Below are 19,606 nucleotides of genomic sequence, written 5' to 3' on the forward strand. Positions count from 1 at the left end.
ATAGGTTTAGGTCCAAGTAGCAATCATCATCTTCCACAGGACATAAAGATGAAAACTGTGTTAAAATCTTGAGCTAAAAATTATTGTTTCAAATAGAATTATATAAATAATAAAATAATAAAATTGAAATGTGCTTGCAAAAAAATTATCAAATCTAGTAATTACAAAAACATTTAAACTTTGTGTAGGTACAGACAGAATAAGAAAGTTATGTCAACAACTATGCTCTTTTCCACGAATCGATCCTAGTCTGAGCAAAAACTTCCCAGCTGAAGCAATCTCTTAGTTCACAGTGAGATGTGAACATGTATGAGAAAGAGAGAATACTCCTTTTTGAGTTACGATATTTAGAACCTGCAGATAGTTAGGAATGGTAACGGGCCCCCAAAGAGAAATAACTGTTTTCTATGGCCACCTTATTAAAACAAGGAGTTCAACGGAGATATATAATAACTGATCTAACAATGCTTAAGTGCAGCAGACTTCATGAAACCATAAACTGGAAATAAACATCCATTCAAATCAGTTTCTAGTATTAAAAAATGTCTTAACCTCAAAATCTCAAATTCCTGAATCAAGCTTAACAACTGGAATGCAACCCTATTTAAAATCTAAAGCCTTTAACAAATCAACAATAAGATACATATTTTTAATTCTTTTAAATAGGCATTTTATTGCACTGACAATATAACCAGTGCTATAAAAATTAAGCATTCTATGAAATTGTTTTTCGTGTACCTAAGAATAGAAAAAATAAAGAGAAATATTAATTTAAATCAGATCCTTAAGTTACAAGATAATTTTTAAAAAGCTATTGTTTGAGAGTTGGGGAGGAATGATTTAATACATATACCAATGTACACCTGATACAAACATCACCATGCTTTTGGTCTTTGGGTTTTTCTTTCTAGACTCCATTAACATCTCAGATGGATTCTCAAAATGTGCACACAATATTACTGTCCATTTATCATATAATTACTCCCAGTCTGACTTTGTGTTCTCATCAGGTCATAGTTAAGTAGAGTTAAGCTGAATCTTGGCTCTAGGGCAACAGAGAGTTTGACCTGCATTTCCTTTTTCCCAGGTGGTTATCGCATAGGCAGCTGTTGCCTTTGACCTCTGGCCTCACAAGACAGTTACACTGCATGTATTTTCTTATGGAAATATCTTATCCATGTTGGGCTTCAACGTCACAGTTTGTCATTTATTATTATTAATTTTATCAATTAACTTTTAACCTTTAAGTTTGTCTTATTTTCAAATTGGCCGGTTATGTTGAAGACCGGAAGAGTTCCAGTAATGACAAGTCCCAGTTCCTAAAAATAGATTCAGAGAGAAAGGGCAAATTAAAATTATAATTTAAGATTTGTCAGAGTGCCTTTGATATCTGAGACTACATTTTATATTACTTTATAAAGAGCCACAAAAACTAGTAACTCATTTTGAATATCTATTAACATTTATTTTTAAAATATCAATGAAAATATCTTGGAAATGATTAGGACCTATTAGGCAGCAACTGAAGCATGCAACATTTAAAATAATACTCTAAGATAACTTTAAAAACAATCAACTTACACAAATGGTCAACAGCCTGTATGCATTTCAGTAACCCTCTGTCCTCTCCCTTTTTCATAGTGATAGTTCGCCTAATATCAGGGCCTCCATAAGCAGAGTGATAATAAAATATTATTTTAAGTGATTTATTTAGCTTCCTTTTTTGTAGCCTCATTCTTAATTTTTTGTGCCCTAAACCAAAGACTTCATGCTAAATGACAAATGTGCAGTTGAATAACATGATAAATAAAGGAAACATTCTATTGATACTGCATATCTGGGATAGTCTAAGTAAATACTATACTCTTCAGAAGAAGTAAAACTACTTCTAAGTAGCCCCCAAAATAAATAGTACTTTTGGGGGCCAGGTGCGGTGGCTCATGCCTATAATCCTAGCACTTTGGGAGGCCGAGGCGAGCGGATCACAAGGTCAGGAATAGAGACCATCCTGGCTAACACAGTGCAACCCTGTTTCTCCTAGAAATACAAAAAATTAGCTGGGCATGGTGGCACACGTCTGTAGTCCCAGCTACTCGGGAGGCTGAGGCAAGAGAATGGCTTGACCTTGAGAGGCGGAGGTTGTAGTGAGCTGAGATCGCGCCACTGTCCAGCCTGAACAACAGAGACTCTGTCTCAAAAATAAATAAATAAAAATAGTACTTTTTGACAAAGTAAAATGATGGAAAAAAGTCAACTGGAGCATTAAATATAAAAGTCTAGTTTGAAGAGTTTAAAATAAGAGAAATAATGCCATCCTATTAATCAGCATATAGATCATTGACTATATTAAATGAATCCATAGAGATTAGTTGGAATAAATTGATATTTTCAAGTCAGAGTTTGCTTTTATTACTAACATCTCTATCCATTATAATTTTAACAACTATTTCATGTCAAAACTACATTTTTAACAAAATCACTTTAAGAAATAATTTTAAGTTATTGTTTGAAATTTTGAATTTGTTTATATGAGAAAATATTATTAATCTTCTCATGAAGAATGATTCCAAATCCAAATCTCATGAACTCTGAACAGAGTTCTGGAATCAGAAGCAAGTTCATAAAGTTAGATTTGGAATAATTATTCATTACAACATTAAAAATATTTCTTAATATCAGAGAGCAAATGTCTTATGTAGGCTGTGGTTCATAATTGGGCACATAGGAGGCTCAAATTCACCAGAATGATGAGTGAATTGAGGAGGAGAGACAAGAATAGAGAAGCTTCCAGCAGACCAAAATACCAAATTATTTGCAACAAATAAAATTAAGGAAAAAACCATACATATTTTGGTGCATGTGTTCCCACCCAAGTCTCATGTTCAGTTGTAGTTCCCATAATCCCCACGTGTTGTGGGAGGGACCCAGAGGAAACTGAATCATGGGACGGTTTCCCCGCATGCTATTCTCGTGATAGTGAGTAATTTTTCACAAGATCTGATGGTTTTATAAGTGGCTTCTTCCTTCGCTGAGCACTTATTCTCTCTCCTGCCGCCCTGTGAAGAGGTGCCTTCTGCCATGATTTTAAGTTTCCTGAGGACTCCCCGGCCACATAGAACTGTGAGTCAATTAAACCTCTTTTCTTTATAAATTGCCCAGTCTTGGGTATTTTTCACAGCAGCGTGAGAATGGACTAATACAAAGATATATACATGTTGGCTTTTTATCTAAAGTCCTAACCAAGAACATTAGACAATAAAACATCCTTAAATAAATATTTCCAATGAAAACCTCCCACTTCAAGAATAGTCAAGCTATAGATTAATTCATAAAACTGGTATGCAAAAGATAATTCAGTAAAGATTTGGTGAAATGTCTCTTAGAGTTATAATCTATATACATAGTTTTAAAAAGGCTACCGTGGTTTAAGTCAAGGTAGATATGGATGTAATTGTTTCCTTTGCATTACTTTTGCATTTATACTGCATACCATAATTTGCTTCTAAAAATGGTAAAATATACCCTAAAGTGAGTTAATCTAACTCACTTTATATTATAAAGATTTATATCATAAATCTTTATATTAGATTTATGATAATTATGAATGAACTCACTGGGGCCCAAGTTGAATTTTTTCTCCAAAAAATTCAAGACCAAAAATGTGTACTCTACTTCTGAGCACTGCATATGTTTCTCGAAAATAAGACAGAAATAAAACAATATTTTTCCACTCTGGAATTAAAAAAATATTTTCTAGAGCCCAACTCCTGTCATATCTCTTTTTATAAAGAGCCTCACTTTGTCTTCTAATTAAAATGAACCCTCCATAATATTGTCTTAGTCTGTCCTTATCCCCCCTTATCACCAAAAATGGCCGAGATATCATTCTTTTGATATACTCAGTACTTCCCCGACTTTTATGCTATGCCCCCTTTCTGTGATTTCACTTTTCACTACTGATTGCAAAAACCTTACCCTAATATGATCAGCTAAAATGTCTCCATTTTCTTAAGCACAACCCACTTTGCCCCAAATATTGTCTTCTTTATTTTAAAGTCAGAATTCTTTTTCTCATTATATCCATTATATTTGGTCTTGAAATATATTTACCTTTTCCTTTTTAATATAACTATTTTTGACCAACATATATTGTTAATCCGCTATGTGGAGAGATAAATAACTAGGAATACTTGAGAGTCACTTTTTCATCTTCAAACCAGTAAAAAGAATGCTGTATGTGTCCATTGGATAGCAAAACCATGTGTCCCTTTTTTTTTTTCCAGCTTATAGCATAGCACATTTAGAACCAACACTTCCTCCTAATGTCATTTGTGCTATCAGTAAGAACGTTACCAGCAATGCAGACATGCTGGTTAATGAACTTCCAGTCAAAGGAAATACAACAGGGCATAATTATTGACTCCTCCTATCATACACTGTCCTGTGATAGATTTGGAAAGCACAACATTTTGACCATGGCTTTAGATCACTATGTGACCTTAAGTAAATATGTGATGTCTAAAAGGAACACTGGACAGTAATTTTAGCTAGGGCTTGAGGTAAGCAAGCTTCTTTTTATCTTTCTTAATGTGGAAGGCTGCTGTTAATAGTGCCTATTTTTCTTCTAACTTCCTGTAAATGTTTATTTTCTAAAAACCAAATGATAAGTAATTCTAAAAGGACTGCATTTTGCCCTACGGGTTCATCATTACATGTAGAAAAGTAGTAACAACATATCATTGAACTCCAAGTAGGGAAAAGGGTTACTGAATCAGCATTTATTTTTCAGGTCTTATTATTTTGATTCTCTCCAAATATATTATTTCAGTAAATCATGAATAAAGTCTTCTCATTAAGATTAAACAAATGAATAAAGCTTAAGTGTGATTATTATTAATAACTTTCATGTCAGGAAAGTAAAAATTACATTAAAAAATTTTTCAACTTTGGCCCTATCAACATTTTTGGAGGAATAATTCTTTGTTATGTGTGGTAGGCAGTTTTCCTGCGCATTATAGGATGTTTACAGCGTCCCTGGCCTCTATCCACTCAGGGGTGTCCAATCCTTTGGTTTCCCTGGGCCATATTGAAAGAATTTTCTTGGGCCACACATAAAATACACTAATACTAACAATAGCTGATGAGATTTTTTTAAAAAGCCAAAAAAAATCTCGTAATGTTTTAAGAAAGTGTACAAGTTTGTGTTGGGCTGCATTCAAAGTTTGTGTTGGACTGTCCTGGGCCATGGGTTGCACAAGCTTGCTTTAGATGCTAGTAGCAACCCCTCCCCTCAAGCCATGGCAATCAAAGACATCTAGAGATTTTTTCCAAATGGCCTGTGAGGGGCAAAATGACCCCTTTGTTGAAAACCACTGCTTTTAAACACAATCTTTACTAAAATGGATAATTTAACATGTGTTTGTTATTTCACACCAGATTTGAATACCTCAATGATATATGTCCATAAAAAGTCTGAGGTTGAATCTAGCACAAGAGAGTATATTAACATATGAAGAAGTTTGTGATGATTTCAGTACAGTGTAAATATTTGCTTATCTAATTGCATGTAATCCTGATTTTTAGCAGATCCAGCTATAGTTCTGGAGGCTAGACATGCTTCTACTAGCTCCTCTACTTTAAAAATACTTTCTTCAAAATTATTCTTCAAAATCTACAATAATAGATTCTAATTCACAAAGACTTTCAGCATTTTTTTAGATTAAAAATTTAAAAACTTATAGAAATGTCCATGTATTCAACATTCCAGGTTGGAAATTGTACATTTTTTTTTTCTTTAGACAGAGTTTTGCTCTGTCACCCAGGCTGGAGTGCAATGACATGATCTCGGCTTACGGTAATAAGGCGCATGCCTCTATGCCCAGCTAATTTTTTTGTATTTTTAGTAGAGACAGGGTTTCGCCATGTTGGCCAGGCTGGTCTTGAACTGCTGACCTCAGGTGATCCTCCCACAGCAGCCTCCCAAAGTGCTGGGATTACAGGATTGAGCCACTGTGCCTGGTCAGAAATTCTACATTCTTAATGAAGGGATCAAGTAGACAATAAACTAGCACTTTTCATTTGTAGTTTTCTGCTACATACAAGTCTATGTTTTTAAGTAAATTACCTAAATTCTAGGAAGTAAGCTTGTGAACGAAGAAATATTGGGGAGGGTTTAGTGAAAAGGAAAATAGAGATGTCATCTAAAAAGAAGTAGAAATCATCTGTGTGCTTTTGTTATGACAGTCTTTGAACAACTCAGCCTCTTACCAATGCATCCAGGTACACATTTGTCCATTGGACTTGCTTAGCTTTGTCTCCTGCTAAAACCATTGGTCTTCCCAAAACATCCAAATATTCCTGTTTATGAAAAAAAAAAAGTCGTGGTTAAAACTAGAAATGCTGTGAAAAAAAATTACCCAGGAAAAAATATTCTAAAGTTAAAATTAATATAGAATCAAAATCATTGAGATTGAATATACGATCAGTTAATTTCTATTTTGGGAACTCCATAAGTGGTATGTCTACATATTTTGAATCAACAATATTTGAGTTATATTATTTATACAATATATCTACCCCAGGTTTTTTTCCAGTAACAATCAGAACATTGTTTTTCCTGTGTTACAGCCAATGATAAGAGAAATACGTTCCTTGTGAATTGTTTCATGTTAATCTAAACTATTTAAGTCTCTGTGATTTACTGCGTGGAATTGCACAAATTTGAAATAATAAAGCAGCCACATACTTTCTTTCATATCACAGATTGTTTGGCTGAAATTCAAAACTACATTTAAACATATCAAAAAATAAAGGAAATACTGTGCCAAATCTAGACATCAGACTCAAATGCAGCTGCTGTTTCATTTCAACATTCAATGTATTCAGTATTCATTTCCCCAAATGCCATCTTATTTATGCTAAATTTTGACTTTGTTTATTTTGTGGATCCTTAGCTATGTTTAAAACCGAGTATCAATTTTAATAGTAATTTATGTTTATTTAAAAATAATAAATATTTAAATTAACTTAATTACTACATTATACAGAAAGTTATTTAACAGGCGTGTTTTCCATTGAATGAAGTTAGAAAAATCATCTCCCTGTTGTAACTTTATTTTAGATAGATAAACAGATCCACAAGGGTTATTTGGGAGGAATTTAAGTTCCAACTAGGTCCCTGTTCAATTTGTCCAGCATAATTAGTGTTTAATTTTATACTTGGTACCTACAATTTGAATAAATTTTTAAAAATTATTTGCAGTAGAACCAAGTTCAAATTACATGAAATTTATTGTTAGTAATTTTGATTTTATTTATTTTCTACCATGTTTTTAACATCTGACAGTAACAATATACTCATTTTTTAAACCTGAGTTTTGGGTATTTGAAAACACTTGCAATGTTAATGAAATAAAAACAATATATCACCAAGATACTCAGTATTTTAATGTAAGTGTAAGATTATAGATCTTTTCATTCTTACCAATTTTCTCCATATGGAGCATATTTAAACCAGAAGAGAAATATCTTATACTTGAAAAAATAATTTAAACAAGTTTTAAATAATCATACCTGAGTATTGATTCTTATTGCACCAATGGAAGGAATTTCATAATAATAACCTGAAATATACATATTTTCATATATAAATGTTACTTTATAATAAATGGCCACAAAATTATTTTATTTTATAAATATTTTATCTCATAGAGAGTATTTATTTTGAAATTAATATATTTCACTTCAAAACTGAGCTAATACTAAAATATCAAAATTAAGAAAATAATTAATGGATCTTCACAACAAACACAAAGGCTTTGTGAAAATTTTCACTACATTTCTTAGATACTATAAAAAAGGTATTGTTCTACAAAGGAATAGGAAACATGGTATCATTAAAAATATTTTTTCATTGGAGAAATTATTAAAGATGCATGATGGATAGATAATTATTATGTGTATGTAAAATCTTTGCTTAACTATAACTTTCAGAATAAATTTAGGTTCTTTTTGTTGCCATGGTATCACAGTTCATTTTTCAAATTAACATATTTTTTTCTCAGTAACATCATTCTTTCTCAGTAAAAAGATAATATGAGCTCATAGCACAACATGTGAATTATCCTGGAATGTAAGATATTTTTCAAAAACAATAATTTAACCACCCAGAGAAAAATATACATATGTCATATTCTCATATTTAAGCTTTACAAAATTCAGATATTGTTTCATTCCTAATTTTTCACGTAAGATTATATCTGATATATACCATTAAGTATAATTCCATTTAATACATTATTTTATGAATGTGGAAATTAATCAGATGTCTGAATTTTCATATAATGTAATGTTAATGTCAGAATTTGTATGTGTTTTCTCTATAGAAACATGTTCAGAATCTTACTCTTGCCTGAATCTTATACAAGTTAGCTACAGTCTTAGCTTATTTTAAATAATAAGTTCACTTAACAACAACTACCAAAATTCTTTTTCTTCTTATAAAATATGGTCAAGAAAACAGATTTGTTACCTTTGTTTTCACAGGCCATCCACTGAATAGGTCCTCTGTCATAATTGTGCTGGCCAACTGAAAACGTGAATACACGTACCTGGATGAATTGAAAAAGAGGTATTCCTTAGGCTGACTAAAATTTAATTGAATGGACAAACTGGCTATAATTTCTCTTGAAAAGCATGTTTTCCAATTGATTAATATGATAAGAAAAACTGAGGCCAGTAAAGACTTTAGAAAGGCACCAGAGGAAAATCACATAACCTACTCTAAACATAAACATCAGTTGCTACACTTAAATTTGTACCTGAGTCTTCTGTTCCATATTCCAGTCCTCAGGCAGGGGCATGACTAATGTTTCATTCATAGAAAATACACCTTTCATGGCTGGGCGTGGTGGCTCACACCTGTAATCCCAGCACTTTGGGAGGCCAAGACAGGCAGCTCACTTGAGGTCAGGAGTTTGAGATCAGCCTAGCTAACATGGTGAAACCCCATTTCTACTAAAAATACAAAAAATTAGCCGGGCATGGTGGCATGCGCCTGTAATCCCAGGTATTCAGGAGGCTGAGGCAGGAGAATCACTTGAACCCAGGAGGCGGAGGTTGCAGTGAGCCGAGATCATGCCATTGGGCAACAAGAGCGAAACTCCATCTCAAAAAAAAAAAAAAAAAAGAAAAACAAAAAAGAAAAGAAATCTTTCAAGTCCAACCTCACTTCACCTGTCTCACCTGGTTATAACATGTTATCTACATAGGTTGTCACTGCAAAAAAGTTTATTTTCCAATTTCATAGGTATGTGCTGATGAAAAAGTATACAGAAAGTTCATTATATTTTAAAGTTGCTTAAGGCAATTAAACTTTGTGATGGTTTTGCTATTTTCACACCATGGAAATATTTAGGATGCGCACATACGATTATATTGTTAATATATTACTTATTTTCTATAAAAGTTGGCTGACACATATAAATAAAGATTCTAAGCTTTCAGAATTTTTAAATAGAAACAGAATATTGACTGTTCCTAACATGCTATAAAGTACGCAAATATTTTAAAATCAGTTAAGAGTTTCTATAATTTAAATATTTATTGAAAGCCATTGAATTTAAATAGTGTAAAAGTACAGAAAGTTCCATGATTCAACTTATACTTAAAAAAATGATTTTTACATATATTTTTACTAATTTAGTAATCTAAGTAAACTAATATTCTCAGCTCAACATTTTAGCTATTTCTAAAAATAGACATGCAGAAAATCACTTTTCCATGAGTTCAAATTCCAAATTGAACTAAGTTAAGAGCTTTTCCCTAATTCATGTTGACTATTTGAACTGACATTTTCTAATTGTTTTATATATTTTAACTATTGCACATGATTTCAGAGCACAAATCTCAAAAGAGATTTCACATATGTTCTCTGTTCTTTCATTGGACTTGGCCACACAGATCACATTATAACAATCCCTGCCCCTGAAATGTATATAGGGAAGTTGCTGTTTCATTTGTAAGGTTTAGGTGAGCCACTCTTACGTCACCTAGATTTGCCTTAGCTGGTTATGTAAGAGGCCCCATGGTGAACATAATCTGAGTTTTAAATATCTCAAATTGTAAGAACAAATGACTGGTTCTAAGTGAATGACAGAAGTTGGTTTTTTTCTCTCTCAATCTATCTCCAGGAATTCCCAATCCAAACGCAATGGGTTCATTTTCTTTAATTCATCATTTGGCCCATTTCTGGGGTCTGTCTATAAATTTCAATGTAGGGTTACTGCTTACATAGTTGAGCTCACTTCTCAATGGAAATATTTTTATAGGCAGGTTGACCACCCTAACTGATAATTCAATTAAAATCCCATATCCTAAACAATCATCAAATGAATTCAAGTCAGGAAAAAAAGTCCGGATGCTCCAGAAAGCACCAGGGGATCTCCCTCATAACTAACATTTAAACCCATACCTCAAATTTTCAGCCAAAGCATGGCTTTGTCTAGAAGTTCCTGTTACCACAACAATGATCTAGTAAAACATTTTTCATAAAATACTTTTCAGTAAAAAAAATAAACAAGACAAAATGAATCATATCTGTATCTCAGGAAGCTAAGCATTTCTAATAACATTGAGGCTACACTTAGATCAACACATATGATTATTTGACTGATGTTATCATTCAAATAGTCCAAATAAACACTAGGCCAAAAAACAAAAAAAAAGCTTGTTGCTTTATTTTTTTTTGCTATAAAAGTTTCACTTACCTTCCATGAGTTTGCTCACAGGGAACCCTCAGAAGTTGTCAAAATTAAGGGATTTGGGATCAGGGCTGGGGGTAGTGCACATTCTGTCAGCTTTAATTATGATTTTTAAAACATGATAAACTCTTTTTTTAACCTCTCTTTGTTCTTTTTCTCAAATAGGTTCTTGGCTACTTAAATGTAAGCTGCATTAACTAACTGAATCATTCCCATATCACCAACGTATGATTTGTACCCCTTTTCTCAATTTTCATTTGCCCTGTTGTAGAGATTTTTAAAGATATTATTTTCCTGAAATTTTATTCCAAGTGTTTAACTAAAATCTTAATTATAAATGCAACCTTCTTTTTTATAATTTATACAAGTATCTTACTATTGCAATATTTATAAAATTTAATAGATTATTTTTTATCTTCGGTTTATATATATGTATGCATATATACATACATACACATACAAACACATATGCCCATATGTATTTAATGATTTTATAGATTACATAGATTATCTCAGAGCTTTCTCTAATGACCTTATAAATATATACTCAGTTGAGATAAAGTTTAATATAAGTCATCCAAAACTTAGGATCTATTGTAGTACCTGGTACACACATTCTTTATATGACAGTAAAAAATCAACATAAAAAAAATTTCATTCCCTAGTACCATGCCATTGTTGAACTTGTCTTTTCTTTGTACATTTTACCTAATTACATAAGAATTTTAACTTCACTGATTTCATAAACATTCGCACTACATATTGTATAGTGCATATACACAATGTATCGATTAAATTTAAAAGAATCTTTGTGTACATAACTTTCCACTTGGAATTGTAAATGGTTTCATTCCTCCTATTTCATACTATACTACTGCCACCATGTGGAACAGTCAATGAACTAACTAAATTCCAGTCCTGAAGTCCATAGAGATGACTGATACCCCACTTCTTCTGATGTTTCTTTTTTACTCCTTTAAACTTACAGTTCTTGTTTAGCCATAGTTTTGGAGTTATAGAAAAATAAAGTGATTATTTGAAATATGCACAATTCAAAATTTAAGGTAAATTACGTTCACGAAGATGTGTATTTGTAAAGTTCTTATAAATACATTCGCACAATCTTACATAAAACAAAATAACACACAAAATAACTCCAAATGCTTGACTGGTAGTCACACAAGCTAAATATTTCATCTTAACTCTCATTTAAGCAAATCTCTTACATTAGAGCATGTCTACATCCAGGCTAAGGCAACTTTTATAGAGAAACAATTCCTTTTCTCTTGCCTAGTAGTACTTTTATAATCACAATACTAGGTTCATATAACAAATGCACATGAAATTTTCTGTTCTAAGTAAAATGTTCCTAGAAAATTAGCTAAATGTTTCTCAGCTAACATGTATGATTTTAGATAGGCTCCTCTTTCAAAATGTTTGCTTCTGTGAAATTTTCATCATAGTCACACGAGACATATACAGTAACAGATGGTTTTGACAAATATTTTTCATAATGCTGAAGTACAGGTCTTCAACAGAAATACTGTGGGAAGCTAATATTGAATAAACTTTGGATTGGGTTTTAAAAGTTCCAAGATTATACAGTGTAGTATCTATTGTAGTGCCATACTGATAAATGAAAACAAACATTTTTGTTAAATGAAAAACAAGTGAATAGACACATGAGTGGTTTCTGCTTCTTACCAGAGGGATCTAACACAGACTTTGGTGTTATCCAACACATCAATAAGTTCATCATAGTACATGGTAAGAGCAGGACCAAAACTGGGCTATTAGTTGTCTTGCATTTTGCAATTTGGGCTGTTTCATTATACTTACATAATTGTACATTCTTAATCTTTTTATTTAATATTAAATAAGCAGACATGCTTACTGGAGTTAAACAACTTTTTAGGCAAAGTATACTTAGTACGCTTATTTATGTACTATATTATTCCTAGAAAATAAAAAAATTCTTGTAATTCTGGATTCATGTATAGTTATGTAAGTGTAAGCATAAAAGCAATAGTAATTTGGGGAGCAGACGTAATAAAATTAAACTTAAGGCCAGGTGTGGTGGCTCATGCTTGTAATCCCAGCACTTTGAGAGGCAGAAATTGGTGGATCACTTGAGCTCAGGAGTTTGAGACCAGCCTGGGCAATACAGCAAGACCCCGTGCCTACTAAAAATATACAAATTAGCTGGTCATGGTGGCTCATGCCTGTAATCCCAGCTACCCTAAGGGACTGAGGCAGGAGAATTGCCTGAATCTGGGAGATGGGAGGTTGCAGTGATCCTCGATCACACCACTGCACTCCAGCCTGGGCAACAGAGTGAGTGAGAGTCTGTCTCCGGAAATAAATAAATAAATAAATAAATAAATAAATAAATAAACTTAAACATTAAATTCCTGTGGCTTTTTAATAGTCATAAACTTACATAATTTTACTTTCAGTTGTTTCAAAACTAATTTTCCTCTGAACAGAACATTATAATTCCAATAATTCAAAGTTGGCATTACAGTCCTGGCCTGCTTGATTTGAGAAGACTTTAAAGTAACAGCAGTTTTGGCTATTTACAATGTGTTGCTGATTTGTTCCTTACACACCACTGATTTGTAACTTTATCCTGCAGTTCTGACTTCTGCTAATCCGTTTTTGTTTTGTTTTGTTTTGTTTGTTGAAGATGAAAATACTTGACTTCAATTAAGAGTTTTCCAAAGCCACAGGGTCAACCTATTTTAAAAAGCCATAGGAATTTGTTTCCCAGCAGAAACCAGTTACTGGAAACTGTCACCTCAACAATTATCAGTTACCCAGAGTTCAACTGTAATTTACAATAGACAAATCTCCAAAGAATAATGGAAATGAGTCTATTAAGAAAGCCAATAAAACTAAAATAAAAACTTCAGCCTTTGAATCATGTTAGAAAAATGAAGTCAGAAATAGGTTTTATTAATCTACTCTGTATACTAAAATATTTGGCATTAAGCCTATGAAAATACTCGATTGGACTGAATATTTTAGGGTAAAATTCTACTGTGGTTTCCATAATTCACAAATACGTCAGAATCCAGGGCATTTGACTAGCCTGTATCTCCAGTTTTATAGCATTATGTAATAAATAAAAGTGTCCAAATTCACCTTTCACACTTTATTTTATAAAGCCCAATGATCTTAAAGGTACTTGCAGCCTGCAAAGTTTTGGCGATCCATCTTAGCCTGTGAAAGCTGTGAGGAGCACGTCCCTATGGGGAAGTCTTGCTGTCTGGCTTGAAGGCAGACTCCTGGGTGGGCAAACTATGATTAGCACAGCCACAGAGCTGCCCAGAGAAAGGCACAGACAGATGGCCAGTCAGGCGCATTCTGAGGTTTTGGAATTCAGACTGTAGATTACCATCTTGACTCTGCCACTTAGTAGCCTCATGACTTTTAGCAAGTTACTTTATTTTCTGATTTTGATTTTCTTATTTCCAAAATGGGGGTGATGGTGATGATTATATTATTATTATATGATTATCCTAGTTGTAAATGAAACAGTAAATATAAAGCATTAATATATGGAAATTATAAGCTCAGTAAGTATTAGCTATGGCAATGAAGATGATGATGATGTCAATGTTGGTCTTTTACAGTCAAACTATTAGTATTCAATGAGGTAACATTTCACTAGTAGGGTTTTAGCCTTTTATGCTTCAAGAAGAACTTAAAATAACTCAAAATAACACCTTCCTAGATGAGAAAATTTAATTTGCTTTATCATATTTAGCAACAAACTCTAATAAAAAGGGGTCAATATTTTCTAAATGCCATTATGTACACGTAAGATACATTTATATGAAATTTTCTGTATTGCAAATTTACAAATATGGCCAACAGATCTGCTAGAGAGTCTGATGGAGACAAGAATTTAATCAATGTCTGTTCAATTTACTCAAGTAAATACAACAGAAAAATTGTTATAAAGGACAACAGAGTGTAGAAGTCATGTTAAGTTTTGCATACACATTCATCAAGAACCAAGTTAATATTTCTCTTATGTTCTTACACGTGGGTGCATAACATACATATATGCTATTTTTAATTCATTAACTATAACGAATCATCCTTACATCATATTATAAGGAAGTAATTTGAGGCTTCCTTTTTCTTTATATGCATTTATAGTACTAGATAAAGGAAGAATAAGCTACAGGCCCATTGAATTTCCAAACAACTTGCAGTTCTGCAAAGAGTATTATCAGCTGAGAGATCAGAATATAAGCTGTATGGTGATTTATTTCAGGTGTTTCTCTCGGGAAATGTCAAATACTTCACTGACACTGATAATGAGAATACTCATGAAAAACTATGTGTTACACTGATTAGAGTGAAGGGAAAGATACCATCATTACCGTCATTTGTTATGTACACTTAACTATTCCCTACTTATAAGATGCCATACATAAGAACATGTATATCAATTTTATTTACATTCCAATATTTAGGAAAAAATGTTTTTAATGATTTCCTTCTGAAAGAAGAATAAAGCTATTTAAGTTTTCTAACATTTATGAATTTTGTATAGATTACTTTAGGAGCATATTTATTGCATATTTACTGATATGACCAACATATCTGCTAGTAATGAGCAACTACCATGCATCAAGTACTATGTAATCCTTTAAGAATCCATTCCTATGCTTACAAATGTATACAACTACTTCATGGAGCTTATATTAGAGAAGGCAGCTCCAGATAAAGAGTGAATGAAGAATTAATTTAAAAATGGTAATCTGGGGGAAAGAAAACCAGGAAGAAAGAGGGTGCTAAAATAGAGAATGATAAAAGGGATGTCTGGGGAAAGGTACCACTCTAGAAAGGCTGAGTGGGGGAAAATTCCTATGAGAAGATACACTGTGAGCAGAGTTCTTTTTTTTTTTTTTTTTTTTTTTTATTGCATTTTAGGTTTTGGGGTACATGTGAATAACATGCAAGGTTGTTGCACAGGTGCACACCTGGCAGTATGATTTGCTGCCTCCCTCCCCTTCACCTATATCTGGCATTTCTCCCCATGCTATCCCTCCCCAACTCCCCACCTCCCCACTATCCCCCCTCCCCCCCAACAGACCCCCGTGTATAGTGCTCCCCTCCCTGTGTCCATGTGTTCTCCTTGTTCAACACCCGCCTATGAGTGAGAACATGTGGTGTTTGATTTTGTGTTCTTGTGTCAGTTTGCTGAGAATGATGTTTTCCAGGTTCATCCATGTCCCTACGAAGGATGTGAACTCCTCCTTTTTAATGGCTGCATAATATTCCATGGTGTATATGTGCCACATTTTTCCTGTCCAGTCTATCATCGATGGGCATTTGGGCTGGTTCCAGGTCTTTGCTATTGTAAACTGTGCTGCAATGAACATTCGTGTGCATGTGTCCTTATAGTAGAATGATTTATAATCCTTTGGATATATGCCCAGTAATGGGATTGCTGGGTCAAATGGAATTTCTATTTCTAGGTCCTTGATGAATCGCCACACTGTTTTCCACAGTGGTTGAACTAATTTACACTCCCACCAACAGTGTAAAAGTGTTCCTTTTTCTCCACATCCTCTCCAGCATCTGTTTTCTCCAGATTTTTTAATGATCGCCATTCTAACTGGCGTGAGATGGTATCTCAATGTAGTTTTGATTTGCATTTCTCTAATGACCAGTGACGATGAGCATTTTTTCATATGTTTGTTGGCCTCATGTATGTCTTCTTTTGTAAAGTATCTGTTCATATCCTTTGCCCATTTTTGAATGGGCTTGTTTGTTTTTTTCTTGTAAATCTTTTTTAGTTCATTGTAAATTCTGGATATCAGCCCTTTGTCAGACGGGTAGGCTGCAAAAATTTTTTCCCATTCTGTTGGTTGCCAATTCACTCTATTGACTGTTTCTTTTGCCGTGCAAAAGCTGTGGAGTTTGATTAGGTCCCATTTGTCTATTTTGGCTTTTGTTGCCAATGCTTTTGGTGTTTTGGTCATAAAGTCCTTGCCTACGCCTATGTCCTGAATGGTTTTGCCTAGGTTTCCTTCTAGTGTTTTTATGATGTTACGTCTTATGTTTAAGTCTTTAATCCATCTGGAGTCAATTTTAGTGTAAGGTGTCAGGAAGGGGTCCAGTTTCTGCTTTCTGCATATGAGCAGAGTTCTTAATCAGAGAAGAGAACCACAGAAAAAGTAACAAAAAGTGCCTTTTGGGCGTAACATTTTAACACAAACAATGGGCAATCTCAATTCTAGGTAGTAAACTTTGCTTGAAATTTCAAGTGCCCTTTCTGTGCTATGAAGTTTACGTCATGTCAGATACTCTGTGCATAAGGTAATACTTAACCTCATTTTTCATTCAGTTTGTTTTAGATATTAAATTAAGGACTTGGTAAAATGCATTAAAGTCATATTATTCAAAGCTGAAGATGTGTCTGGTAAAATATTTTTTAGTTTCGGGGATAAACTGATAACATTAACTTTACTCCATGAGGAACAAATGTAAATAAATGTTTTCAGAGACAAGAACACATATACACACGTACATAAAACTTATCTTTTAAATTGATGATCTCTCTACTGGCAAGGCATATTACATTGTAGTTATTGTTTTCAGCTTCAAAGTAACTCCAGAATAAATGCTTTGTTTTTATGAACAAAGGTATAGCCCTATTCTAAAGCTAAAAATTCAAGAAACTGTTGAAAGCATCAAAATATCTGAAATAAAAGTTTTCAGAAGCAATTCATTTGTTAAATAGAATTAAATGTTACAAGTTAAACGTTCTTCATTATCATATGTTTGAACATTTCCTCCAAAGGCTTTATTCTTGCCTGGTGAGGAAGCCAAGCAGAGACAGTAGATAATGCAACAAATTATGTCCCATGGATTATTTTCCCATCTGTTGAAAAACTGACAATGCTCGCTCTAACTACATAAAACACACCTGCATATTCAGCTCTTGGTAACTTGGTTTAGGTTTTATAAACTATTGACTATTTCTAGTTTGGATTTGAAAGCAAAATAGAGAAGACTTTCTCAATCATTTTTTAAATTGTTTAAAATAAGTTCATTAAGGATAATGCATTGTCAAAAACGGATTTATTGCCAAATGATTATAATTTTAGCTGTGTATTCTTTATTTTGAAAGTTATTTCAAATCTATATGCTTTTTTCTTATTCTCATTCAATTTACTAGTTATTTTGAAATTTTTCTTTTATTAATTTGAATTTTTTTTTTCATTTTTAAAATTAATTCTGAGAATTAAGGTAAGACTCAGAGAACTATTTCCTAACTGGCTAGGCAATCTTAAGTGTATGTATTGCTAAGCAGTCGCTTGACTATTCTATGGAAAATAAAATATTTTTAATTTTGCTAGCCCTGGGAATTATCTTTCAACTCTGTGTCTGGTTTTACTTTCCTTTATTCATTTGTTTGGACTACATGATAGAGTTCATTTCAGTTTTGGCATCATTTTTTAAGGAGGTCTCATGTACATCGGTGAGCCCTAAGGAATGGCATTGCTGCAGGTAAAGATTATAAAGCGAATGAATGTATTTTAATTTGGAACAGCTGTGTGAGGAGATTAACATGGATTCAGTTTTAAAGCTATATCTATCCATAATCAGGTAGATTAATTCCCAAGAGTAGTACATTTCTCAAAAGAACTCAAACATTTTGTTCTAATTCTCAAAACTTTGGCCTCATTAAATTATGCTATGTATCTGCTGCAACCTCATTCATTAGCTCTCCAGTTGTACCTCATCAGACCTAACTGGATTGCTCTGAATGATTTCTGATTCATGTGGATGAACTATGAATGTAAATGAAGCATTCTGCAGCCACATTAGTATTAAACAAGAGGCTTGGGGGAAAACAAAGAGTTAGGTTTCTTTCTTAAGCTCACCAAAGTTTCTTTCGAGATGTTGTAATTTTTTCGTATTTCTAAAGTTTTATTTTATTATGGTAATAACACAGCATGAGATCTACCATCCTAAAACATATTTCAATGTACAATGTACTGCTAACTCTAAGTACAATGTTTACAGCAGATCTCTGGAGCTTATTCATCTTGCTTAACTGAAACTTTATGTCCACTGATTGGTAACTCTTCATTTCTCCCTTCTTCCCACGCTGGCAACCACCATTTTCACTCTTCGCATCTATGAAATTGACTATTTTTGGTATCATATAAGTGGAATCATGCAATATTTTTTGTGATTGGTTTATTTCACTTGGTATAATATCTTCAAGGTTCATCCAGGTTTACAAATATTGAGAATTTCCTTCTTTTTTATGCTGATTAGTATTTCATTGTATGTATATACCACATTTTCTTTATCCATTCATCTGTCAATGAATATTAAGGTTGTTTCCAAATCTAGGCTATTCTGAATAGCACTGAAATGAACATGGAAGTGCTCTTCAAGATCCTAACTTCAGCTTTTTTGAATAAATATCCCAAAGTAGGATTGCTGGACACTATGGTTGTTATATTTTTAATTATTTGAGGAACCTCCATATTATTTTCTGTAGGTGCTGCATAGTTTTGCCTTCCCATGAATGGTGTGCAAAGATGCCACTTTCTTCACATTCTCCCCAACACCTGTTTTTGTTTCTTTGATAATAGCCATCCTAACAGGTAATAGGTGAAATCTTATTTTGGCTTTGATTTGTATTTCCCTGATGACCAGTAATGTACATTTTTTCATGTGGCTATTGGCTACCTGTATGTCTTTTCTCCAGAAACATCTATTCTGTTAGCCAGCAGGCAATGGATAGGAAGTTAGAATGTGTTTCTCAACTTATCCACACACATTTGAAGCCATATTTGAAGATGGTG

General features: G+C 33.1%; 1 protein-coding gene across 7 annotated transcripts in view; it reads right to left on the reverse strand.

Moving 5' to 3' along the window:
• CACNA2D1 (calcium voltage-gated channel auxiliary subunit alpha2delta 1) overlaps window positions 1-19,606 on the reverse strand; it is a 490,964-nt gene that overhangs the window by 56,724 nt on the left and 414,634 nt on the right. For all 7 annotated transcript variants that reach the window (XM_021674256.2, XM_021674264.2, XM_021674268.2 and 4 more), the window contains exons 13-16: window positions 8,531-8,609; window positions 7,573-7,622; window positions 6,268-6,357; window positions 1,242-1,319 (exon numbers count right to left, since the gene is read on the reverse strand). In XM_021674256.2, coding sequence (XP_021529931.1) covers window positions 1,242-1,319; window positions 6,268-6,357; window positions 7,573-7,622; window positions 8,531-8,609 — 297 coding nt within the window. The remainder of the gene's footprint in view (window positions 1-1,241; window positions 1,320-6,267; window positions 6,358-7,572; window positions 7,623-8,530; window positions 8,610-19,606) is intronic.

This window comes from Aotus nancymaae, unplaced genomic scaffold (genome assembly GCF_030222135.1).
Source record: "Aotus nancymaae isolate 86718 unplaced genomic scaffold, 86718_ANA_hifiasm-v0.15.2.pri h1tg000002l, whole genome shotgun sequence".
Classification (NCBI taxonomy): domain Eukaryota; kingdom Metazoa; phylum Chordata; class Mammalia; order Primates; family Aotidae; genus Aotus; species Aotus nancymaae.